Below are 26,315 nucleotides of genomic sequence, written 5' to 3' on the forward strand. Positions count from 1 at the left end.
CAGATTTTAGCGTTGTCTATTCTGTTGCATAAATGCCTGGCGGATATACCAGACGTGCAATCTTTTTGTCAAGCCTTGGTCAGGATCAGGCCTGTGTTTAAACCTGTTACTCCTCCCTGGAGTCTTAACCTTGTTCTTAAGGTTTTACAGCAGGCTCTGTTTGAGCCTATGCATTCCTTAGATAATAGGTTTAGGTTACCTGTCTTGTCCCTCCCTTATCATCTTGGTATTGGTTCCCAACAGTAATTGATGATGATCCGTCGACTCACTGAGGCCTAATTATCAAATGTCTGTCGGACCTGATCCGACAGAGAGGATCAGGTCTGACAGACATCGATGAATGCGGAGAGCAGTACGCTGTCCGTATTCAGCATTGCAAAAGCAGCTCACAAGAGCTGCTGGTGCAACGCCGCCCCCTTCAGACTTGCGGTCAATGGGCCGCCAGCAGGGAGGGGTCAATCAACCAGATCGTACTTGATCGGGTTGAATTGTGGCGATTCCTGGCAGGGTTATGGAGCAGCGGTCTTTAGACAGTTTCTTTTTATATAAACCTCAGGCACCTCTGCACCTTGTGTTACTTCCTTTCTCTCCTTTGCTTTGGTTGAATGACTGGGGATTATGGGTAGAAAAGTGATACTTAACAGCTTTTGCTGTGGTGCTCTTTGCCTCCTCCTGCTGGCCAGGAGTGATATTCCCAACAGTAATTGATGATGATCCGTGGACTCACCGTCTCAAGAAAGAAAGAAATGTATCAGGTAAGAAAAAAATGTGTTTTATGTGTATAGCACCGCAAAATTCCTTACGCTGTGTTTAGTGCTCTCTCCCCGTTTGAGCACATTTATTATACTACCCGATGTGTGAGAGGATCCCTTTCTTTTGCATATAAATTGCTAATAAGCCATCATTCCCGTAACCTCCATTCACATGCCAAAATATGGATGGAGGAATTGAAAAAAAAAAAGAATGGAAATCCATTTTCTGAAATATTTCCAAATATTGCCATTTTCATTGACAACAGAAATGAACACAATATTTGTAACCAAAGGGTATATGAGTTCTCTTTTATAACCAGAGGTTATCTGAGTTCCCATTTGTAACCAGAGGCTATCTGAGCTCTCATTTGTAACCAGAGGGTATCTGAACTCTCATTTGTAACCAGAGGGTATCTGAGCTCTCATTTGTAACCAGAGGGTATTTGAGTTCTCATTTCTAACCAGAGGATATCTGAACTCTCATTTGTAGCCAGAGGGTATCTGAACTCTCATTTGTAACCAGAGGGTATCTGAGCTCTCATTTGTAACCAGAGGGTATCTAAGTTCTCATTTGTAGCCAGTGGGTATCTGAGTTCTCATTTGTATCCAGAGGGTATCTGAGCTCTCATTTGTAACCAGAGGGTATCTGAGCTCGCATTTGTAACCAGAGGGTATCTGAGCTCTCATTTGTAACCAGAGGGTATCTGAGTTCTCATTTGTAACCAGAGGGTATCTGAGCTCTCATTTGTAACCAGAGGGTATCTGAACTCTCATTTGTAGCCAGATGGTATCTGAGCTCTCATTTCTAACCAGAGGGTATCTGAGCTCTCATTTGTAACCAGAGGGTATTTGAGCTCTCATTTGTAACCAGAGGGTATCTGAGCTCTCATTTGTAACCAGAGGGTATCTAAGTTCTCATTTGTAGCCAGTGGGTATCTGAGTTCTCATTTGTATCCAGAGGGTATCTGAGCTCTCATTTGTAACCAGAGGGTATCTGAGCTTTCATTTGTAACCAGAGGGTATCTGAGCTCTCATTTGTAACCAGAGGGTATCTGAGCTCTCATTTGTAACCAGAGGGTATCTGAGCTCTCATTTGTAACCAGAGGGTATCTGAGCTCTCATTTGTAGCCAGAGGGTATCTGAGCTCTCATTTGTAACCAGAGGGTATCTGAGCTCTCATTTGTAACCAGAGGGTATCTGATCTCTCATTTGTAACCAGATGGTATCTGAGCTCTCATTTCTAACCAGAGTGTATCTGAGTCCTCATTTGTAACCAGAGGATATCTGAGCTCTCATTTGTAACCAGAGGGTATCTGAGCTCTCATTTGTAACCAGAGGGTATCTGAGCTCTCATTTGTAACTAGAGGGTATCTGAGCTCTCATTTGTAACTAGAGGGTATCTGAGCTCTCATTTGTAACTAGAGGGTATCTGAGCTCTCACTTGTAGCCAGAGGCTATCTGAGCTCTCATTTGTAACCAGAGGGTATCTGAGCTCTCATTTGTAACCAGAGGGTATCTGAGCTCTCATTTGTAGCCAGAGTTTATATGAGCTCTCATTTGTAACCAGAGGGTATCTGAGCTCTCATTTGTAACCAGAAGGTATATGAGCTCTCATTTGTAACCAGAGGGTATTTGAGTTCTCATTTGTAACCAGAGGGTATCTGAGCTCTCATTTGTAACCAGAGGGTATTTGAGTTCTCATTTGTAACCAGATGGTATCTGAGCTCTCATTTGTAACCAGAGGGTATCTGAGCTCTCATTTCTAACCAGAGGGTATCTGAGCTTTCATTTGTAACCAGAGGGTATCTGAGCTTTCATTTGTAACCAGAGGGTATCTGAGCTCTCATTTGTAACCAGAGGGTATCTGAGCTCGCATTTGTAACCAGAGGGTATCTGAGCTTTCATTTGTAGCCAGAGGGTATCTGAGCTCTCATTTGTAACCAGAGGGTATCTGAGCTCTCATTTGTAACCAGAGGGTATCTGAGCTTTCATTTGTAACCAGAGGGTATCTGAGCTCTCATTTGTAACCAGAGGGTATCTGAGCTTTCATTTGTAACCAGAGGGTATCTGAGCTCTCATTTGTAACCAGAGGGTATATGAGCTCTCATTTGTAACCATAGGGTATTTGAGTTATCATTTGTAACCAGAGGGTATCTGAGCTCTCATTTGTAACCAGAGGGTATTTGAGTTCTCATTTGTAACCAGATGGTATCTGAGCTCTCATTTGTAACCAGAGGGTATCTGAGCTCTCATTTGTAACCAGAGGGTATCTGAGCTCTCATTTGTAACCAGAGGGTATCTGAGCTCTCATTTGTAGCCAGAGGGTATCTGAGCTCTCATTTGTAACCAGAGGGTATCTGAGCTCTCATTTGTAACCAGAGGGTATCTGAGCTCTCATTTGTAACCAGAGGGTATCTGAGCTCTCATTTGTAACCAGATGGTATCTGAGCTCTCATTTGTAACCAGAGGGTATCTGAGCTCTCATTTGTAACCAGAGGGTATCTGAGCTCTCATTTGTAGCCAGAGGGTATCTGAGCTCTCATTTGTAACCAGAGGGTATCTGAGCTCTCATTTGTAACCAGAGGGTATCTGAGCTCTCATTTGTAACCAGATGGTATCTGAGCTTTCATTTGTAACCAGAGGGTATCTGAGCTTTCATTTGTAACCAGAGGGTATCTGAGCTCTCATTTGTAACCAGAGGGTATCTGAGCTCTCATTTGTAACCAGAGGGTATCTGAGCTCTCACAGGCGAAGTGTTGGAGAGAGTGCCATGAGACTGAACCTGCTTCACACATCTGTTGGCATTAATACCACCTTACTGATGGGTAATCACTAAAGGAAATGGGAAAGGCTATTAACTTTAAAATCCTATTCACTCCTGAGATGTTATTGTTTAATCAACCTATAACTTTACGCTGCTCCTTATGCTTGAGATCATTGATCATTGAATATATCTGTGACAATGTGTTATTTTGATATATTGTTATTTCTATTCTTCTTTAATTGAAATTTCAAGTTTACTTTAATAAAATAAATAAATCTGAAAGATTTACGGCTAGATTACGAGCCTTGCGTTCTGAGCTGTGCGGTGCTAACGTGCATTTTTTTCTCACCGCTCACTTACCTGCAGCGCTGGTATTACGGGTTTTTACAAACCCGGCATTAAAAGGCAAGAAGTGAGCGTAGAGCAAAATTGTGCTCCATACTCAACTCCAATACCAGCGCTGCTTAAGTCAGCGTTGAGGTGGTCGTACGTGCTTGTGCACGATTTCCCCATAGACAATAATGGGGAGAGCCGACTGAGAAAAAGTCTAACACCTGCAATAAAGCAGCGTAAAACTCAGTAACGCAGCCCCATTGATTCCTATGGGCAAACACATTTTATGTTTACACCTAACACCCTAACATGAACCCTGAGTCTAAACACCCCTAATTTTACACATATTAACCCATAATCTGCCGCCCCCCGACATCGCCGACACCTACATTATATTTATTAACCCCTAATCTGCTGCTCCGGACATTGCCGCCACCTACATTATACTTATTAACCCCAATCTTCTGCCCCCAACATCGCTGACACCTACATTATATTTATTAACCCCTAATCTCCCTCCCCCAATGTCGCCGCAACCTACCTACATTTATTAAACCCTAATCTGCCGCCCCCAACGTCGCCGCCACTATTCTAAATTTATTAACCCCTAAACCTAAGTCTAACCCTGATTTAATTGTAGTGTAGTGTTAGGTGTTAGTGTAACTTAGGTTAGGTTTTATTTTACCGGTCAATGTGTCTTTATTTTAGCTAGGTAGTTATTAAATAGTTAATTACTATTTAATAACTATTCTACCTAGTTAAAATAAATACAAACTTGTCTGTAAAATAAAAATAAACCCTAAGCTAGATACAATGTAACTATTAGTTATATTGTAGCTATCTTAGGGTTTATTTTATAGGTAAGTATTTAGTTTTAAATAGGAATAATTTATTTAATCATAGTAATTTTATTTAGATTTATTTAAATTATATTTAAGTTAGGGGGTGTTAGGGTTAGGGTTAGACTTAGGTTTAAAGGGTTAATAAATGTAGAATAGTGGCGGCGACGTTGGGGACGGCAGATTAGGGGTTAATAAATGTAGGTAGGTGGCGGCGATGTTGGGGGCAGCAGATTAGGGCTTAATAAATATAATGTAGGTGGCGGCGATGTCCGGAGCGGAAGATTAGGGGTTAATAAGTATAATGTAGGTGGCGGCGATGTTGGGGGGCAGCAGATTAGGGGTTAATAATATTTAACTAGTGTTTGCGAGGCGGGAGTGCGGCGGTTTAGGGGTTAATAGGTAGTTTATGGGTGTTAGTGTACTTTTTAACACTTTAGTTATGAGTTTTATGCTACAGCGGTGTAGTGTAAAACTCATAACTACTGACTTTAAAATGTGTTACGAATCTTGGAGTTAGGGGGTGTACCGCTCACTTTTTGGCCTCCCAGGACAAACTTGTAATATCGGCGCTATGAAAGTCCCATAGAAAAAAAGGGTTTACGAAGTTTACGTAAGTCGGTTTGCGGTAAGGCCAAAGAAGTGTGCGGTGCCCCTAAACCTGCAAGACTCGTAATACCAGCGGGTGTAAAAAAGCAGCGTTAGGACCTGTTAACGCTGCTTTTTCACCTTACCGCAAAACTCGTAACCTAGGCGTTGGTTTTTAGTTGAATTTTCTATCTAAATCTTTAAAGAAAAATGTTTTGTTTAATGTTGCTTTAAAAAAAGTTTATGTTTAAGTCAATTATATATATATTAGTTTTAATTATACATATACATACATACGTCTGACCATTTTCTTCCCCTCAGGCTGGGTTGGAGATGTGGATGAGTTTGCCCTTCACGGAGGTTGTCTGGTAACTGCAGGAACCAAGTGGATTGCAAACAACTGGATCAATGTAGATCCCAACCAGAGGCGCCAGCTGTGGTTCCAACAGGAAATGGCCCGATATACCAAAGATGACAATGAGAACCAGAGGGAATGGGCTGTGGACAAGTCATACCAGGACGCACATCTGGATTTATAGCTGCAGGACTAGCCTGGCTTAGCATGGCACATCTGAGCTTCCAAAGTGCCAGCTGTTGCTTTAATGACCATCTTCTCGCACCACATGCATTGTGGTAACTGGGAACAGATCGTTTAATAGATCTTGTACCAGGCTCAGCTACCTGACATACGTACTACAAAAACGATTTGTAATCTGGTACGAACAGGTTTACCAGACATCAGGGTGATGATCAGGGTAGCGAGGAAGAAGTGAGATGACACTTATGCAGATGTTCTGTTATTGTCACGTTTTATTGCTGGACAAAACCATTTTTAAATGACAGTTTTAATGAAAGATATTATTGTGTAACCATTAGACCCTAACTGTTCATAACAGAACTCAAAAATAATTTCACATGTTTTAACACAAGTGATATTTGGTATTTTATAAGGCCAGTTATCTCCTGCTTAAAAATTTAATTTAATATGTTCCTGTTAGAGCAGTTCTTTATATGGTAAAAACATATGTCATCCTCTGTAGTGGCAGAGCCAGGCACCCATTATGGTTGCTTGTAGTAAATTAAGTTCCTAGTATCTGACCTGTCCCTGTTGAAATGGGAAGATTTGTCAAATTTCACAAACTCTTGTTTAGCGATAAATTCTGTATCAAACAAACAGCGGGCATTTCTGTTGTCTACAACAGAATTTGTACTAAAACCTTGGGCGCGATCCGATATAGATCGTAGTTTGCGGCACAAGCGAGGGAACCCCCGCCGCCCGTAGTTTCAGCTCGCAACTCGAGCTATCCCATATACGCCGTCAGATGCTAAAGTGCCGTAAGTCGGATAAACCAGCGATGTCCAGAAATCTGCGTAAGTACAAATTTCTGGAGTCGCCAGTGACTTACGGCACTTTAGAAACTGCTACAAAACCTGACTAAGTTATGAAATCACCCGTACTGTCTAACACGCCTCCCAAACATAGCCCGACACGTATACCCCTCTATCCGCTATCCCCCCTCACTCTCCTAATAATAAATGCATTAACCCCTAAACCGCCGCTCCCAGACCCGCCGCCACCTAATAAAGTTATTAACCCCTAAACCGCCGCTCCCGGACCCCGCCGCCACCTACATTAACTGCCCCCTAATGTGAGTTCCTACCCCGCCGCCACCTACATTAACTACCCCCTAATGTGAGCCCCTATACCGCTGCCAGTTACATTAACTACCCCCTAATGTGAGCCCCTATACCGCCGCCAGCTACATTAACTACCCCCTAATGTGAGCTCCTATCCCGCCGTCAGCTATATTACCTATCCCCTAATGTGAGCTCCTACCCCGCCGCCAGCTATATTAAAATTATTAACCCCTAATCTCATCCCCCTACCCCGCCGCCAGCTATATTAAATTAATTAACCCCTAATCTAATCCCCCTACACCGCCGCCACCTATATTAAATTAATTAACCCCTAAAATACTAAACTATCCCTACCACTAAACCTAAGTCTAACCCTACAAATAGCCCTGAAAAGGGCTTTTTGTGTGGCATTACCCCAAAGTAAACAGCTCTATTGCCAGCCCTTAAAAGGGCTTTTTGCGGGGCATGCCCCAAAGAAATCAGCTCTTTTACCAGCCCTTAAAAGGGCTTTTGGTGGGGCATTGTCACAAAGAAATCAGCTCTTTTGCCTCTAATCTAAATCCCCCTATACCGCCGCTACCTATAATAAATGTATTACCCCCTAATCTAATCCCCCTACACTGCCGCCACCTATATTAAATAGATTAACCCCTAATCTGACCCCCCTACACCGCCGCCAGCTATATTAACTATATTAACCCTAATTATATTAGGGTTAATATAGTTAATATAGTTATATTATATATATATATATATTAACTATATTAACCCTAATTATATTAGGGTTAATATCGTTATTATATTATATATATATTAACTATATTAACCCTAATTATATTAGGGTTAATATAGTTGATATCGTTATTATATTATATATATATTAAGTATAATAACCCTATCTAACTCTAACACCCCTAACTAAATTCTTATTAAATTAAATCTAATTAATATTAATATTATTAATTAAAATATTCCTATTTAAATCTAAATACTTACCTATAAAATAAACCCTAAGATAGCTACAATGTAATTAATAATTACATTGTAGCTATTTTAGGGTTTATATTTATTTTACAGGTAACTTGGTATTTATTTTAACTAGGTACAATAGCTATTAAATAGTTAATAACTATTTAATAGCTACCTAGTTAAAATAATTACCAATTTACCTGTAAAACTACAAATATCTAAACTAAAATACAATTAAATAAACTAAACTAAATTACAAAAAAAAACAAACACTAAATTACAAAAAATAAAAAAGATTACAAGAATTTTAAGCTAATTACACCTATTCTAAGCCCCCTAATAAAATAACAAAGCACCCCAAAATAAAAAAAATTCCCTACCCTAATCTAAATTAAAAAAGTTAATAGCTCTATTACCTTACCAGCCCTTAAAAGGGCTTTTTGCAGGGCATGCCCCAAAGAAATCAGCTCTTTTGCCTGTAAAAAAACCACAATATCACCCCCCAACATTACAACCCACCACCCACATACCCTACTCTAACCCAAACCCCCCTTAAATAAACCTAACACTACCCCCCTGAAGATCTCCCTACCTTGTCTTCACCCAGCCGGGCCGAACTCTTCATCCGATCCGGGCGATGTCTTCAATCAAGCGGCAGAGAAGAAGTCTTCCATCCGGGCGATGTCTTCAATCAAGCGGCAAAGAAGAAGTCTTCCATCTGGGCGATGTCTTCAATCAAGCGGCAGAGCAGAAGTCTTCCATCCGGGCTATGTCTTCAATCAAGCGGCATCTTCAATCTTCTTTCTTCGCTCCTCCGACACGGAACATCCATCCGGCACGACGACTTCCCGACGAATGAGGTTCCTTTAAATGACGTCATCCAAGATGGTGTCCGTCGAATTCCGATTGGCTGATAGGATTCTATCAGCCAATCAGAATTAAGGTAGGAAAAATCTGATTGGTTCAGCCAATCGGATTGAACTTGAATCCGATTGACTGATTCAATCAGCCAATCAGATTTTTCCTACCTTAATTCCGATTGGCTGATAGAATCCTATCAGCCAATCGGAATTCAACGGACGCCATCTTGGATGACGTCATTTAAAGGAACCTCATTCGTCGGGAAGTCGTCGTGCCGGATGGATGTTCCGCGTCGGAGGAGCGAAGAAAGAAGATTGAAGATGCCGCTTGATTGAAGACATAGCCCGGATGGAAGACTTCTGCTCTGCCGCTTGATTGAAGACATCGCCCGGATGGAAGACTTCTTCTTTGCCGCTTGATTGAAGACATCGCCCGGATGGAAGACTTCTTCTCTGCCGCTTGATTGAAGACATCGCCCGAATCGGATGAAGAGTTCGGCCCGGCTGGGTGAAGACAAGGTAGGGAGATCTTCAGGGGGGTAGTGTTAGGTTTTTTTAAGGGGGGTTTGGGTTAGAGTAGGGGTATGTGGGTGGTGGGTTGTAATGTTGGGGGGTGGTATTGTGTGTTTTTTTACAGGCAAAAGAGCTGATTTCTTTGGGGCATGCCCCGCAAAAAGCCCTTTTAAGGGCTGGCAATAGAGGTGATTACTTTAGGGGGATTAGATTAAGGGTTAATGCATTTAATATAGCTGGCGGCGGTGTAGGGGGATTAGATTAGGGTTTAATACATTTAATATAGCTGGCGGCAGGGTAGGGGGATTAGATTAAGGGTTAATAATTTTAATATAGCTGGCGGCGGGGTAGGAGCTCACATTAGGGGGTAGTTTAATGTAGCTGGCGGCAGTGTAAGGGGCTCACATTAGGGGGTAGTTTAATGTAGCTGGCAGCGGTGTAAGGGGCTCACATTAGGGGGTAGTTTAATGTAACTGGCAGCGGTGTAAGGGGCTCACATTAGGGGGTAGTTTAATGTAGCTGGCGGCGGTGTAAGGGGCTCACATTAGGGGGTAGTTTAATGTAGCTGGCGGCGGGGTAGGAGCTCACATTAGGGGGTATGTAATGTAGCTGGCGGCGGTGTAGGGGGATCACATTAGGGGGTTATACTTTTAATGTAGGTGGCGGTGGGGTCCGGGAGCGGCGGTTTAGGGGTTAAATACTTTATTAGGGATTGCGGCAGGGGATCGCAGTTGACAGGTAGATAGACATTGCGCATGGGTTAGGTGTTAGGTTTTATTTAGCAGTTCGCGGTTGACAGGTAGATAGACATTAGGTGTTAGGTTTTATTTGGCAGGTAGTTTCGGGAGTTACGGGGCTCCAATAGACAGCGTAAGGCTTACTATGGCTGCATTTTGTGGCGAGGTGAAAATGGAGTAAGATTTCTCCATTTTCCCCACGTAAGTCCTTACGCAGTATATTGGATACCAAGCTGCGCGGGTTTGGTATACCTTTCTATGGCCCAAAAAACTACGGGCGAAGGCAGAAATATACGAGCGTAACTTCTAGGTTACGCCGTATATAGGATACCAAACCCTCGCAAATTTTGGCATCGCCGGCTTCTGTGGGCGACGCTGTATATCGGATCGAGGCCCTTATGTGCAAGGACCCATTTATATGGGGAAATAATAATTGTGAGCGTACACAATATGTTGTAAACAAGCACTTTATAGTTCCAAAATTAATTTTATGTTTGAAAAATCTACAACATACGTAAACAGGAGTAGGGAACTTGCTCAGAGTGTGTTTACACATTTACAGGGGTTAATGAGTTAATCTATGAGTGTCATAGTTACTGTAATTATCACTTGTTATTCTGAAGAAAAGTAATGACAGCGCTCTGTGAGGCCGGAACGTACTAAGAAAAAAAATTACAAAAAGCAAAACAGATTTATCTAAGTTTAAAGAATGTTGTTTATATAGACTTCACGATCAACGCTGTATAACTAGAAATTTCATAGATTAATACATTAAATTTATTTATTATCATTTATTTATAAACCAGCAACATATTACACAGCCCCATGATGTGAGATAGTTAGGTATAAAATTGAAGAGTACAATAATTAAAAGACGAAGCTGGATTATAAATTTAGGAAGGGAACAAAATAGGGACATTTTCTTGCAGAGAACTCATCTGAACTCATAAATCATTAATGTTTCTGCAGACTTTATTATTTTTGGTAATTATATAGCTTTTTCCTGCAGCAAATGGTAGCGCAGACATATAATATTTTTTTTAAAAATAAAGATCATTTGCTGCTGTTCAGGCCACATATTAAGCAGAGTAGTTGCTCTTAAAAAAATGTGTTGTGTTGCGTCTGGCTGTTACTGTTAGAGGAAACCAGATTTATGTTTATAGGATCAGCTCCTCATATCTTCAGTGTTAAAAACATTTATATATAAAATAATACAAAACGGCAAAATACCTAAATAATGGGGTACAGTTCATAAATGTAGTCCTAGATTGATCCACTTTGAGTGGATGCTGCTGCGAAATCACGTGCAATATTACTTGAATGTTACCAGCAGTGCTGCTGCAGCACAGATGGGGTTAAACGATTGCACTTTTGCATGTCTAACATATATTTTGTACATCATATTTATAGATATTATCTATTACAAGAGTAACAGAGGGATGGTACAGATGTTTATCATAGAATGAACAAGATGACACAATTACATTTCAGAAAAACAAGCTAGTAGATGTAATGTAAACTGATTTTCCCAGGTAAGCATTTAATGCTGTTTATCAAAATCCAGAGGTTTAATCAGCTGCTGAAATTGGGACTTGAGAATGTAAATGTATAGGAGCAGATCAGACTGATAATTATGTGAGTACCCTGGGGTCATGTGCAGTAGCAGAAGTGGAACATAATGTGCAAATGAGAGTTTGGGTTTTTTTTCACCAAAGAAGACTTTATACACCTTGCAGAGACATCCAGTGTATAATTTGGTTTTACATTTTGTCATGAAATCTGCATACCTATTTAATTTATAATTGTTTGCTGCATTAACGAGCTCTCTTTTTGTTGCAATGCTAATGCAATGGTGTCTCTTGTTTGCATTATATAAATCGTAACACGTACAAACGTATGTTTTAGTGGTTATGTCCACATGTGTATTGCACGTCTGAACTTCTTTTAGTGAGATGCAAAGATTTACGTAACGTATTATACTCAATCTTCAAAATGCCTTTTTATTTGCAGGCAAACTGTTAATCATGTCATATTGCAAAGGGAAACCAACTAGCTTGTTATGATGGTAAAATATTCCCTGAGATCATTTATCCTTTATTATGTGAAGTGTCTAGTAGTCTCTGAATTGTTTAAAGAAATGACATTATTATCCATCAACAAGCTTTTTCCCTAGAGAGCCACAAAAGGACAGAATTTCCCTGCATTAGCAAGAATGGGTAATTGGTGCTTAGTCATTTTGACTTAGCCCCAGTTCTCAGATATTATTTATATACTTAACTCACTGCGTTTTTACACAAGGACTAAATTTACTTCCTACTGTGTTTTTCACGTATTTCTCATGTGACATTGTCTCTGATTATTGGGTGTGCGGTGTATCTAAACACTACCAATCCAATTACTTCATCAGGACACTTGCTAGCTATCCCCAGACACCAATACCAAACATGGTTGTTAGCTTATGTAAACTATAGATAAGAACTCACTGGGGAAAAATGATACAAAGGAATTCCCAGAGTAGGAGGTAGCATGGAGTTAAAACAAAAAAAAAATGATACGGAGGAAATCCCAGAGTAGGGCCATCATATAACAGCCTTAGCCGTATCATGTAGTGAGTTATATTGAGCAATATATCAGTACAGTTTGTTTTCTTTAAACACAGTGCAGAGCTTTGCATATACGTCAGCCCTTGTTTCCTATCATGATAAGCTAGTAAATCACTCTCCTACAAAATCTATATCAGCAGCAATGTCTTAAAGCTTTATATATATCACACAGTTTGGAGGGTGAGTATACAGTCAGTAGACTGAGCAATTATGCAAAATGAAATTATAGTCATCAAGTGTGTTTTCTTTGTATTGTTTTGCTGGTATTTGTTTACATTTTGTTATATCTAATGGATTTTTTGTTTGTGTTTTCTTGTTTTGAAGTTATTTGTTTTACACTTGTTATTTATTATTTATGTCTGTGTAACAGATAATGTGTTTTAAATAGAAAGACAAAAGGATGTTTATTCACCAGCACTGCGCTCACAATTTTTACTTTAAAATGTGGATTGTTTAACCCAAAATCACACATAGGGTTAAGCTGCTAATCACTTTGCTGCCAATAGGAGGCAGCATTGTATGAATATGTTTCTGCAATCCTACCTATTACAGGGTTGCTAATAAACAATAAAACTAAATAAACATTGTCCTGGCTGGCCATTTGCTTGTGAACTAAATGAGTCTGGATATATATTCACTTTGCAGCCCTATACACTTGTGCTAAATGAATCAGAACATGGCAGAAAACCACCTTACCCATGCTGTTGTCTCCTTACAGTGTAGGGCATCTTTATTTAGAATAGTCATGGGGAATGGGAACGTACATCCAGATCTCTCAGGGCCTTGGAACCCTACTGCTTTGTTTTGTGTGACTTGAGTGCTCCACCATGGCTGCCAGTTGTCTGCAAGAATACTGGACAACCAGCAGATGATCCTAGAAAAATAGTAGAAGGGGCTATAACGGGGGCTTTGGGACCAATTAGGAGTAAACCCCCCTCCAGCACTGATCATCCCTCTCACTAAAGTGATGTCTTCCCACAACTTTATGTATATTGATATAGAAATATAGATTTGTTGATGGCCATTAAGAACCACAGGCCCAAGAAGTCTAACCAATATTTCCTAAAAGTATAACCTATCTAGTTCATAGTATAGCCTTATGCTTATCCCAGGCATTAATTAGTTTGTAAGATAGCCTTATGTTTATCCCAGGCATTAATTAGTTTGTAGTATAGCCTTATGCTTATCCCAGGCATTAATTAGTTTGTAGGATAGCCTTTTGTTTATCCCAGGCATTAATTAGTTTGTAGGATAGCCTTATGTTTATCCCAGGCATTAATTAGTTTATAGTATAGCCTTATGCTTATCCCAGGCATTAATTAGTACGTAGGATAGCCTTATGTTTATCCCAGGCATTAATTAGTTTGTAGGATAGCCTTATGCTTATCCCAGGCATTAATTAGTTTGTAGGATAGCCTTATGTTTATCCCAGGCATTAATTAGTACGTAGGATAGCCTTATGTTTATCCCAGGAATTAATTAATACATAGTATAGCTTTTGCTTATCCCAGGCATTAATTAGTACATAGGATAGCCTTATGTTTATCCCAGGCATTAATTAGTTTGTAGGATAGCCTTATGCTTATCCCAGGCATTAATTAGTTTGTAGGATAGCCTTATGTTTATCCCAGGCATTAATTAGTTTGTAGTATAGCCTTATGCTTATCCCAGGCATTAATTAGTTTGTAGGATAGCCTTATGTTTATCCCAGGCATTAATTAGTTTGTAGGATAGCCTTATGTTTATCCCAGGCATTAATTAGTTTATAGTATAGCCTTATGCTTATCCCAGGCATTAATTAGTACGTAGGATAGCCTTATTTTTATCGCAGGCATTAATTAGTTTGTAGGATAGCCTTATGCTTATCCCAGGCATTAATTAGTTTGTAGGATAGCCTTATGTTTATCCCAGGCATTAATTAGTACGTAGGATAGCCTTATGTTTATCCCAGGAATTAATTAATACATAGTATAGCTTTTGCTTATCCCAGGCATTAATTAGTTTGTAGGATGGCCTTATGCATGTCCCAGGCATTCTTAAAGGCCCCCACAGTGTTTGCCATTACTACCTCTTGTGGAAGTTTATTCCATGAATCAATCACCCTTTCTGTAAAGGAGCTTCTACAAATTACTCCTGTATTTACTATCCTTCCCATATGCCTGAAGCAACAGTTCTCCTGACACTGAACAAATCTGACCCTGTTGGCTCTATGCCTGTACTGACTGAATGCACTGCGCTTCTGGTGTACAGTGTGGCAGCAGGAACTTGCGCTTCTGGTGTACAGTGTGGCAGCAGGAACTTGCGCTTCTGGCGTACAGTGTGGCAGGTGGAACTTGCACTTGTTGTGTACAGTGTGGCAGGAGGAACTTGCGCTTCTGGCGTACAGTGTGGCAGGAGGAACTAGCGCTTTTGGCGTACAGTGTGGCAGCAGGAACTTGCACTTGTTGTGTACAGTGTGGCAGCAGGAACTTGCACTTGTTGTGTACAGTGTGGCAGCAGGAACTTGCTCTTCTGGCGTACAGTGTGGCAGGTGGAACTTGCACTTGTTGTGTACAGTGTGGCAGGAGGAACTTGCGCTTCTGGCGTACAGTGTGGCAGGAGGAACTAGCGCTTCTGGCGTACAGTGTGGTAGGAGGAACTAGCGCTTCTGGCGTACAGTGTGGCAGGAGGAACTTGCACTTGTTGTGTACAGTGTGGCAGCAGGAACTTGCACTTGTTGTGTACAGTGTGGCAGCAGGAACTTGCACTTGTTGTGTACAGTGTGGCAGCAGAAACTTGCTCTTCTGGCGTACAGTGTGGCAGGTGGAACTTGCACTTGTTGTGTACAGTGTGGCAGCAGGAACTTGCTCTTCTGGCGTACAGTGTGGCAGGTGGAACTTGCACTTGTTGTGTACAGTGTGGCAGGAGGAACTTGCGCTTCTGGCGTACAGTGTGGCAGGAGGAACTAGCACTTCTGGCGTACAGTGTGGCAGGAGGAACTAGCGCTTCTGGCGTACAGTGTGGCAGGAGGAACTATCGCTTTTGGTGTACAATGTGGCAGGAGGAACTTGCGCTTCTGGCGTACAGAGTGTGGCAGGAGTAACTTGCGCTTCTGGCGTACAGTGGTGTGGCAGGAGGAACTAGCGCTTTTGGTGTACAATGTGGCAGGAGGAACTTGCGCTTCTGGCGTACAGAGTGTGGCAGGAGTAACTTGCGCTTCTGGCGTACAGTGGTGTGGCATGACGAACTAGCGCTTCTGGCGTACAGTGTGGCAGGAGGAACTTGTGCTTCTGGCCTACAGTGTGGCAGGAGGAACTTGTGCTTCTGGCCTACAGAGTGTGGCAGGACGAACTAGCGCTTCTGGCGTACAGTGTGGCAGGAGGAACTTGTGCTTCTGGCCTACAGAGTGTGGCAGGAGGAACTAGCGCTTCTGGTGTACAGTGTGGCAGGAGGAACTAGCGCTTCTGGCGTACAGTGTGGCAGGAGGAACTAGCGCTTCTGGTGTACAGTGTGGCAGGAGGAACTAGCGCTTCTGGCGTACAGTGTGGCAGGAGGAACTTGTGCTTCTGGCCTACAGAGTGTGGCAGGAATAACTAGCGCTTCTGGTGTACAGTGTGGCAGGAGGAACTTGTGCTTCTGGCCTACAGAGTGTGGCAGGAGGAACTAGCGCTTCTGGCGTACAGTGTGGCAGGAGGAACTTGTGCTTCTGGCCTACAGAGTGTGGCAGGAGGAACTAGCGCTTCTAATGTACAGTGTGGCAGGAGGAACTTGCGCTTCTGGCATACAGAGTGGCAGGAGGAACTAGCGCTTCTGGCATATGGTGTTGCAGGAGTAACTTGCGCTTCTGGCGTACAGAGTGTGGCAGGAGGAACTAGCGCTTCTGGCGTACAGTGGTGTGGCAGGAGGAACTAGCGCTTCTGGTGTACAGTGTGGCAGGAGGAACTAGCGCTTCTGGCGTACAGTGTGGCAGGAGGAACTTGTGCTTCTGGCCTACAGAGTGTGGCAGGAGGAACTAGCGCTTCTGGTGTACAGTGTGGCAGGAGGAACTTGTGCTTCTGGCCTACAGAGTGTGGCAGGAGGAACTAGCGCTTCTGGTGTACAGTGTGGCAGGAGGAACTTGCGCTTCTGGCATACAGAGTGGCAGGAGGAACTAGCGCTTCTGGCATATGGTGTTGCAGGAGTAACTTGCGCTTCTGGCGTACAGAGTGTGGCAGGAGGAACTAGCGCTTCTGGCGTACAGTGGTGTGGCAGGAGGAACTAGCGCTTCTGGCCTACAGAGTGTGGCAGGAGGAACTTGCGCTTCTGGAGTACAGTGTGGCAGGAGGAACTAGCGCTACTGGCGTACAGTGTGGCAGGAGGAACTAGCGCTTCTGGCGTACAGTGTGGCAGGAGGAACTAGCGCTTCTGGCGTACAGTGTGGCAGGAGGAACTAGCGCTTCTGGTGTACAGTGTGGCAGGAGGAACTAGCGCTTCTGGTGTACAGTGTGGCAGGAGGAACTAGCGCTTCTGGCGTACAGTGTGGCAGGAGGAACTAGCGCTTCTGGCGTACAGTGTGGCAGGAGGAACTTGCACTTGTTGTGTACAGTGTGGCAGCAGGAACTTGCACTTGTTGTGTACAGTGTGGCAGCAGAAACTTGCTCTTCTGGCGTACAGTGTGGCAGGTGGAACTTGCACTTGTTGTGTACAGTGTGGCAGCAGGAACTTGCTCTTCTGGCGTACAGTGTGGCAGGTGGAACTTGCACTTGTTGTGTACAGTGTGGCAGGAGGAACTTGCGCTTCTGGCGTACAGTGTGGCAGGAGGAACTAGCACTTCTGGCGTACAGTGTGGCAGGAGGAACTAGCGCTTCTGGCGTACAGTGTGGCAGGAGGAACTATCGCTTTTGGTGTACAATGTGGCAGGAGGAACTTGCGCTTCTGGCGTACAGAGTGTGGCAGGAGTAACTTGCGCTTCTGGCGTACAGTGGTGTGGCAGGAGGAACTAGCGCTTTTGGTGTACAATGTGGCAGGAGGAACTTGCGCTTCTGGCGTACAGAGTGTGGCAGGAGTAACTTGCGCTTCTGGCGTACAGTGGTGTGGCATGACGAACTAGCGCTTCTGGCGTACAGTGTGGCAGGAGGAACTTGTGCTTCTGGCCTACAGTGTGGCAGGAGGAACTTGTGCTTCTGGCCTACAGAGTGTGGCAGGACGAACTAGCGCTTCTGGCGTACAGTGTGGCAGGAGGAACTTGTGCTTCTGGCCTACAGAGTGTGGCAGGAGGAACTAGCGCTTCTGGTGTACAGTGTGGCAGGAGGAACTAGCGCTTCTGGCGTACAGTGTGGCAGGAGGAACTAGCGCTTCTGGTGTACAGTGTGGCAGGAGGAACTAGCGCTTCTGGCGTACAGTGTGGCAGGAGGAACTTGTGCTTCTGGCCTACAGAGTGTGGCAGGAGGAACTAGCGCTTCTGGTGTACAGTGTGGCAGGAGGAACTTGTGCTTCTGGCCTACAGAGTGTGGCAGGAGGAACTAGCGCTTCTGGCGTACAGTGTGGCAGGAGGAACTTGTGCTTCTGGCCTACAGAGTGTGGCAGGAGGAACTAGCGCTTCTAATGTACAGTGTGGCAAGAGGAACTTGCGCTTCTGGCATACAGAGTGGCAGGAGGAACTAGCGCTTCTGGCATATGGTGTTGCAGGAGTAACTTGCGCTTCTGGCGTACAGAGTGTGGCAGGAGGAACTAGCGCTTCTGGCGTACAGTGGTGTGGCAGGAGGAACTAGCGCTTCTGGTGTACAGTGTGGCAGGAGGAACTAGCGCTTCTGGCGTACAGTGTGGCAGGAGGAACTAGCGCTTCTGGCGTACAGTGTGGCAGGAGGAACTAGCGCTTCTGGCGTACAGTGTGGCAGGAGGAACTAGCGCTTCTGGCGTACAGTGTGGCAGGAGGAACTAGCGCTTCTGGCGTACAGTGTGGCAGGAGGAACTAGCGCTTCTGGCGTACAGTGTGGCAGGAGGAACTAGCGCTTCTGGTGTACAGTGTGGCAGGAGGAACTAGCGCTTCTGGTGTACAGTGTGGCAGGAGGAACTAGCGCTTCTGGTGTACAGTGTGGCAGGAGGAACTAGCGCTTCTGGCGTACAGTGTGGCAGGAGGAACTTGTGCTTCTGGCCTACAGAGTGTGGCAGGAGGAACTAGCGCTTCTGGTGTACAGTGTGGCAGGAGGAACTTGTGCTTCTGGCCTACAGAGTGTGGCAGGAGGAACTAGCGCTTCTGGTGTACAGTGTGGCAGGAGGAACTTGCGCTTCTGGCATACAGAGTGGCAGGAGGAACTAGCGCTTCTGGCATATGGTGTTGCAGGAGTAACTTGCGCTTCTGGCGTACAGAGTGTGGCAGGAGGAACTAGCGCTTCTGGCGTACAGTGGTGTGGCAGGAGGAACTAGCGCTTCTGGCCTACAGAGTGTGGCAGGAGGAACTTGCGCTTCTGGAGTACAGTGTGGCAGGAGGAACTAGCGCTTCTGGCGTACAGTGTGGCAGGAGGAACTAGCGCTTTTGGCGTACAGTGTGGCAGGAGGAACTAGCGCTTCTGGCGTACAGTGTGGCAGGAGGAACTTGTGCTTCTGGCGTACAGAGTGGCAGGAGGAACTAGCGCTTCTGGCATATGGTGTTGCAGGAGTAACGTGTTTATGGCGTACAGTTGTAGACTCCGTTTTGCCTGTGAAGGAGACATTTCAGGGTACTGGTGAGGAGATAGGAGGTGTTCCATGGCTTAATTAGTTTATGAACACTGGTCATGTTCATGGTTATTAACTGATCTGGTCATTTTGCACAACTTGTAACATTATTTAATAAAATGACTTCGTTTCATCACATTGAAGAATATATCCCACAAGCATTTGTGTGTGTCACATTCATCATGTGCTGTGTATTTTCTCTCCTTCTTACATAAAGGTTTGTGTTCTTGGGGAACTAGATACAAAGATCTAGGGTTGCCAGCTGTGCTCCATAAAAATACCACCTATAGGTGACTGGCTTTGTGTGGTAGATGGGGATAACACAATGCCCCTCAAGCTCAAACTTAGACCTCCACCTTTGATCCTACCATGTATATTTTCCCAACTGAGCAGTCATTGTATCCCTTTGGTTGTCAGTGACACACACTAACAGGGGCACATACACAGCAATGATTGTATACCACCATGGCTGCATATAACACACATAATAGAACATGCACAGTCAGTGTAGCTTTTTTTTTTTTTTTAGCAATAGTTGTTATGCAGAGGCATGGGAGGCCCTTTACATTTAGCAGACACTCTGGTATTTTTGTATCTATTTTATTAGACAGCTGAGCCTGCATACTGGACACCTGGCAACCCTACAAAGTCTAGCTCTATGACAACCAAATGGTTAATAATCTCCTATTGTGTTTGTTTTCCTCGTTTACAGAGCCTGTTACTTCACTTACTACATTATTTATTTGCACTTGATTTATTATTTGTGTTTTGCTTCACTATTAATACGTTGTTGGATCTGATATTAAAATAATTTTCTTTAAATTAACGTGTCTAGTTAATTTGTTATAGTGTGCTCCACGTTGTATCTGTTACTTAGTAACGGTGCGTTGTATCTGCTACTTAGCAACGGGAATCAGTATTCTAATAGCCTTAGCAACAGAAGAGCCAATGGCAAGTCGGCGTATAAAAACGAAACGTATGTAATCAATGGCCAGTTATTGTTTGGGCGGAAATGTTCATCTGGATCTGGCGCAGCGACAGTAAAAAAGGTTACGTAACACTTTGCTCTGATTGGTGGGTGGGATTTGGACGGAAATGTTCACTACTGCGCTGCGTACAGAAAGCGGGTTATGTAAACATTGCTGATTGGTGGTCGGAGTTCGGGCGGAAGTGAACTACAAGGTGTGCTGTGATTAAGCCTGGCGGAAGCACGTGTGCAGAGGTGAGAACTACCGTTGTGTTAGTGAATTAAGGCAGAGCGGCCTTTCTGCCCGGAACGTTACTGGGGCTGTAAAGCACACCCTGCCTGGTCAGCAGTGCACAACACAAGCGCTTTACAGCTTATAACAGACTGTGCGGTATTATACGGGACCCTAGATGGGGTGATGTACTTTCCACGGATAATGAGACGTTATTGCTATAAGTACGCAGGACACATTGTGATCATATGCAATGAAATCATATGTATTAAAGGGGCATTAAACATGTTCTTGCATGACTCAGATAGAGCAGCGATATTAAACAATGATCTAATTTACTTTTATTATCAATTTGACTTTGTTCCTTTAGTATCTTGTTGAAAAGCAGGGACGTAAGCTCAGGAGCGTGCACACGTCTGGTGCACTATATGGCAGCTGTTTTGCAAGAGCACTAGAGGGCAGCACTATTTCTACCATTTAGTGCTCCAGTTGCTTAAAGGGACACTGTACTCAAAAATTTTATTCCGTGATTCAGATTGAGCATGAAATTTCAATCAAATTTCGATTTTACTCCTATTATCAAATTATCTTCATTCTCATGGTATCTTTATTTGAAATGCAAGAATGTAAGTTTAGATGCCGGCCCATTTTTGTTGAACAACCTGGGTTGTCCTTGCTGATTGGTGGATAAATTCATCCACCAATAAAAAAGTGCTGTCCAGAGTACTGAAACCAAAATAAAGCTTAGATGCCTTCTTTTTAAAAAAAAAAAAAAAAAGATAGCAAGAGAACGAAGATAAATTGATAATAGGAGTAAATTAGAAAGTTGATTAAAATTGCATGCTCTTTCAGAATTACAAATGAACAAATTTGGGTTCAGTGTCCCTTTAACTAGGTTTCTCTTCAACACTGAATATCATCGGGACAAAGTAAACTTGACAATAGAATGTAAATTGGAAACTTATAAAATTGTATGTTCTGTCTGAATTACAAAAGAACATTGTGTGGTTTCATATCCCATTAAAAAATAAGTGTATATATATATATATATCTCCTTCCTATATGTCTCTCCTGGGGGACAGTCTTTAATTTTAAAGGGCCATTATAGTGATAACAGTATATGCTCTAGATCGTCACACATGTACTTTTAACACTAGCGACCCAGCAATGCAAATGATTTAAAAACATAGCAAAATGAACCCATTGGGAGCCACAGAGAACTGCTGGTCAAGAGCAGACACAGCCACTGACCCAATCAGCAGCGCTAGTCGCACAACAGCTTTGCAAATAGGGCTGCTGATTGGGTTAGCAGCAGGTTCTGCTTGTGGCTATCAGTTCTCTGCTGCTCCCAAGTGGTACTTTAGTTTTGCTAGGGTTAAACACATAACATTGCAGTGTCCCCAGTGTTAAAATTACATGTTCTATCAAATTTGCGGATGTCATTTTTACTCTTAAATGGTCAAACCCCTCTGTCCCCCATAGCGCTCATCACAATTTTGAAAGAGGTGTCATCCTTTAATTAAATGGTCATATGTCACCTAGACCTGATAACATTCTGCTCAGTTCTGTGTGAAGCAGCCATATCTATCTATATATATCTATCTATATATATATATATATATAACACCCAGGTAATATATGTGTATTTTGCCCTAGGCACTCCAGATGTTTCAGAACTGCATTTCCCATGATGCTCATCTGGACTTCAGAGTCTCTAAGCATCATGGGAAATGTATCTCTGAAACATCTGGAGTGCCACGGTTTGCCATCACTGCCCTAGACCAACATGACCTGTGCCACAAATTTTAGTGAGAGGGGAAGTACATTTTGTGAGCTGCACTGTATGAGACCTTCCAACAGCTGTGCTCTCCTTATATTAATGAATTCTATTACAAATCAGTAGATGTCTAGTACATGCACTAATATTTGTGTCTCTGGTTGTAGAAATATTTGATGTTGGGGGGGCTCTGGGGCAGTTTTTGTTTTTTAATTAACGTATAACCCCTGATGGTAATAGTGATTTTTAATTAGAAGCTTAATTGGCTAAATATGGATAACTGTGATGTCTTCTCTGAGAAATCAGCCAATCCTGTTACATTATTATACGTTATTTGTACAGCGTCGTGTTACATTGCACATTAACAGCAGCACCATGCTTCATCTAAATTGTTACGTTTCATGCAGGTGATGAGAGAAATAATCAGCCATGTGGATCTGTGTTATGAAGCATCTGACAAGTTAACATCATGGAAGTGAAGTCTGAGCTGCTGGTTGCTCCAATTACAGCTTTGGAATTTATTGGAGATCATCTGCTCGCTGGTAGGTTTAAGATGTATTATTCACATTCCCGGGGGGGGAGGGAACAAATGGGTTAAACACATAGATAAAGTCATGGATGGGAGCCACAGAGCACTTCTGTTCCTGAGCAGGAAACAGCTGGTGAGCTAAGCGTCAGCGTCAGTTGCACAACCCAGTTAAGAAGCAGTGGTCTTAACCTCTCTGTCACCTCAATTGATGGCTGAGTTAAATCATCCCAGTCAGGTCCAACTTGCATGATTGATAAGCCATGCTCTTGCATGATTGGTTGTGCAAGAGCAGGAGATGTGGCTTGTACAATGATAACTGCAGGAAGCAGATGCTCTACACTCGCTGCAATGTCAGGCAAACCTTGTCTGTCCAACATTTGATAAATGGGGCCCATATCATTCTGTGGCCAGTAGTGCACACATTACATGCTAGAACCAATTAGAGCATGTCCTTTCTGAACTTTAATGTCCCTTTAAAGTAACTTTTTTGGTTGTATGTCCCTTTAATGAGGGATTACAATTTCAGATTAAAGGGACAGAAAGTACCTTAAATTACAAGACATTTCTGTGTGTTGGAATAGAATAACATACCACCAAGTCTAAACATTTTCAAAAAAAAGTTAATGTGCAGTAAACCTAAACAATAATGTTATATAATTCTACACTATAAGATTAATTTAGTGCCAACTTTATACTTCAAAGTATTTGAAAGATTTTTAATGCCAAAGTAGAAATTTGTAGAACGCCGCTCCTGGCTCTACTGAGCGGGTCTGGTCTTTTCAGAAGTGCATCGCGGCACGCTGTTTAGTCACAGCCAGCCCAATTGCGCCATTAAACTCACCGTAGCTCGCTCCCGCTCTGGTCTGGTAGCGGGCTACATGGAGTTTAATGGCACGATCCGGCCGGCTGTGACTAGAAAGCGTGCCGCGACGCACTTCTGAAAAGACCAGACCCGCTCAGTAGAGCCAGGAGCAGCGTTCTACAAATTTCTGCTTTGGCATTAAAAATCTTTCAAACTTTGAAGTATAAAGTTGGCACTAAATTAATCTTATATAATTGTGCACGATGTGTAGAATTATATAACATTATTGTTTAGGTTTACTGCCCCTTTAACATCCTATTTTTTTTTATTTTTTTTTTTGCAATAGCCAAACTCCACTCAGCATTTACCTTATTTGAGTAGCTAGTTTGGGCTGCAGATGACAAGGTTAGCTGCAGTCATTATGTTAGTATAAAGCAGTTGTTATCTGATAAAGGCAATGTATGTAGCAGGATTAGCCTTGATAATTCTGCAGGGTGCATTTAAAGTTCTGAGAATCCTCAAATTTTTTGAGCTAATTTACATTAAAAAGGGGCAAAATAAATAATGAAAGTATTTATATTGCAACGTTTTTTTTTTACTAAACCCCATTTAAGATATAATAATCAATAAAGTAAGATAATATAATGCCCTTTTACTGAAAATGGAAATGGAGACAAGAGGTCAAATAGTGTAATTGCTCTAGAGCCAAAAGTGTGAGATCCAGTTCACAAAGGAAATATGTATATTCTTTTCTAATGTGACAAACCGTAATCTAGTGTCCCCTGTATATGGCAATAAACGCGCACGTTACATACACATTAAGTAACATGATGACCGCGCTGTCACGCTTTTCATGACAGGAACCATCTCACCAATAGTGTGTGTGTTGTGCAAGTTTCCACAAACCTCTTACTCGGTGCATTATCAGGCCGCTGCGTCTGTTGCTGATGGGTTGAGATGGTTCATTATTTTGATATGAACATATGAAGACTCTTCATACAAATGCTGAGCACTTTCATGTATGTTCCTTATCTCATATTAAAGGGACCAGAAACACCTTGTAAGTGAAGACTTTTTTGATGCCTTGCAGTAGTTTAACATATCAGCAGAGTGTTAAGGTTTTTAGAACATATTAACACCTTGTTTTCTGCAGTTGGTTTTTATATGACCAAATGTCACTCACCACTTGTGCTCTTTGGAGGAACCAATCTGGACTAGTAGCCACAGACATTATGTTAGCAAAATAGCCATTGGTTTGCAGTTCCTTATCAGATCATCTCTGCTGAAGTGAATTAGGAACATATATGTGACGGGGATAGGTCCATGTGCTCTGTCAATTCTCAGAATAAGAAAACTCTTTATGTTCAGAGTAAAATGTATAGGAAAAGGGAACAAAATAATCAATAAAACTATATTTTGCAAAGTTGTTTTAATATGAATATTTAAGTATTTTATTTTACAACCTGAAATGTTTAAAAGGACAGTCTACTCTAGAATTTTTAATGTTTAAAAAGATAGATAATCCCTTTATTACCCATTTCCCAGTTTTGCATAACCAACAGTTATATTAATACACATATTACCTCTGTGATTACCTTGTATCTAAGCTTCTGCAGACTGCCCCCTTATCTCAGTGATTTTGACAGACATGCAGTTTAGCCAAATCAGTGCAGACTCCTAAATAACTCCACGGGAGTGAGCACACTTATCTATATAAAGCACATGAACTAGCACTGTCTAACTGTGAAAAAACTTTCAAAATGCTCTGAGCTAAGAGGCAGTTTTCAACGGTTTTAAAAATCAGTTTGAGCCAACCTAGGTTTAACTTTTCAAAAATACCACCAAGGGAACAAAGCAAATTTGATGATAAAAGTAAGTAAATTGGAAAGTTGTTTACAATTACATGCCCTATCTGAATCATGAAAGTTTAAGTTTGACTAGACTGTCCCTTTAATGTCAGTTTAACTGAACAAGGTCCATTTGCAGATCTATTACTTATGTCATTCTGAGATACATTTTTTATACAGAATTGGTAAATATAAATAAAGTTATTTTCTTTTCTTGCAGGTGAAGGCCCCAACCTGACTATATATAGTTTAATCCACGGAAACAATGCGCAGATACATCGGCAGAATGTGTTGGGACAATACACAATTCATGGGATAAAACTGTGCAACTCCACTTTTTTGATATCCAAAGGTATCTTCTTAGCTGTGTTTGGCAGTAAGGGAGTGATTGTTCTTCATTTTGACACCTGTGACAAGAACGTGAAATTGTCTGAAATCTCTAAGCTCCATAAATTGCATGACTGGATTTGGGACACTCAGTGGCTTAGTGACGATGGTCACTCAGCCGCTTGTCTTGCTGTAGCACTGGGTCACAACTCTGTAGCTCTCATTGATTATATAAATGGGAGGATTTTGAAGGAGGTACATTGCTCTGAAAAATGCATCTTATATTCTGCTCTCTTCTATGGAGAGAGTTGGGAGAAGCTTGTGCTGGTGTCAGGGACAGTATTCAATCAGTTGGTCATATGGAGTGTGTCTGACCACACAAATGAAGAAGGAAGGATAGAACCCAGAAAAAGGATAAGTGGTCACAATGGCGTCATATTTAGTATTTGCTATGAGAAACAAAGAGGGGTTCTGGCTTCAGCTTCTGATGACCGGAGCCTTCGGGTTTGGGGTGTAGGGGACCTTGTTGACTTAAATTCTGATGCCCAGTGTCTTCTTGAGCT

At 42.3% G+C, this 26,315-nt stretch overlaps 2 protein-coding genes across 2 annotated transcripts in view; both read left to right on the plus strand.

Moving 5' to 3' along the window:
• The window catches only part of P4HTM (prolyl 4-hydroxylase, transmembrane), an 84,967-nt gene extending 78,123 nt beyond the window's left edge, over window positions 1-6,844 (plus strand). Inside the window, exon 9 of the mRNA XM_053689366.1 lies at window positions 5,598-6,844. Coding sequence (XP_053545341.1) covers window positions 5,598-5,815 — 218 coding nt within the window. The 3' untranslated portion in view covers window positions 5,816-6,844. The remainder of the gene's footprint in view (window positions 1-5,597) is intronic.
• A 13,505-nt stretch (window positions 6,845-20,349) lies between these two features.
• The window catches only part of WDR6 (WD repeat domain 6), a 13,910-nt gene continuing 7,944 nt past the window's right edge, over window positions 20,350-26,315 (plus strand). The window contains exons 1-3 of the mRNA XM_053720795.1: window positions 20,350-20,493; window positions 22,655-22,789; window positions 25,646-26,315. The exon at window positions 25,646-26,315 is cut by the window's right edge and continues 1,785 nt beyond it. Coding sequence (XP_053576770.1) covers window positions 22,717-22,789; window positions 25,646-26,315 — 743 coding nt within the window. The 5' untranslated portion in view covers window positions 20,350-20,493; window positions 22,655-22,716. The remainder of the gene's footprint in view (window positions 20,494-22,654; window positions 22,790-25,645) is intronic.

The sequence above is a fragment of the Bombina bombina genome, chromosome 7 (assembly GCF_027579735.1).
Source record: "Bombina bombina isolate aBomBom1 chromosome 7, aBomBom1.pri, whole genome shotgun sequence".
Lineage (NCBI taxonomy): Eukaryota > Metazoa > Chordata > Amphibia > Anura > Bombinatoridae > Bombina > Bombina bombina.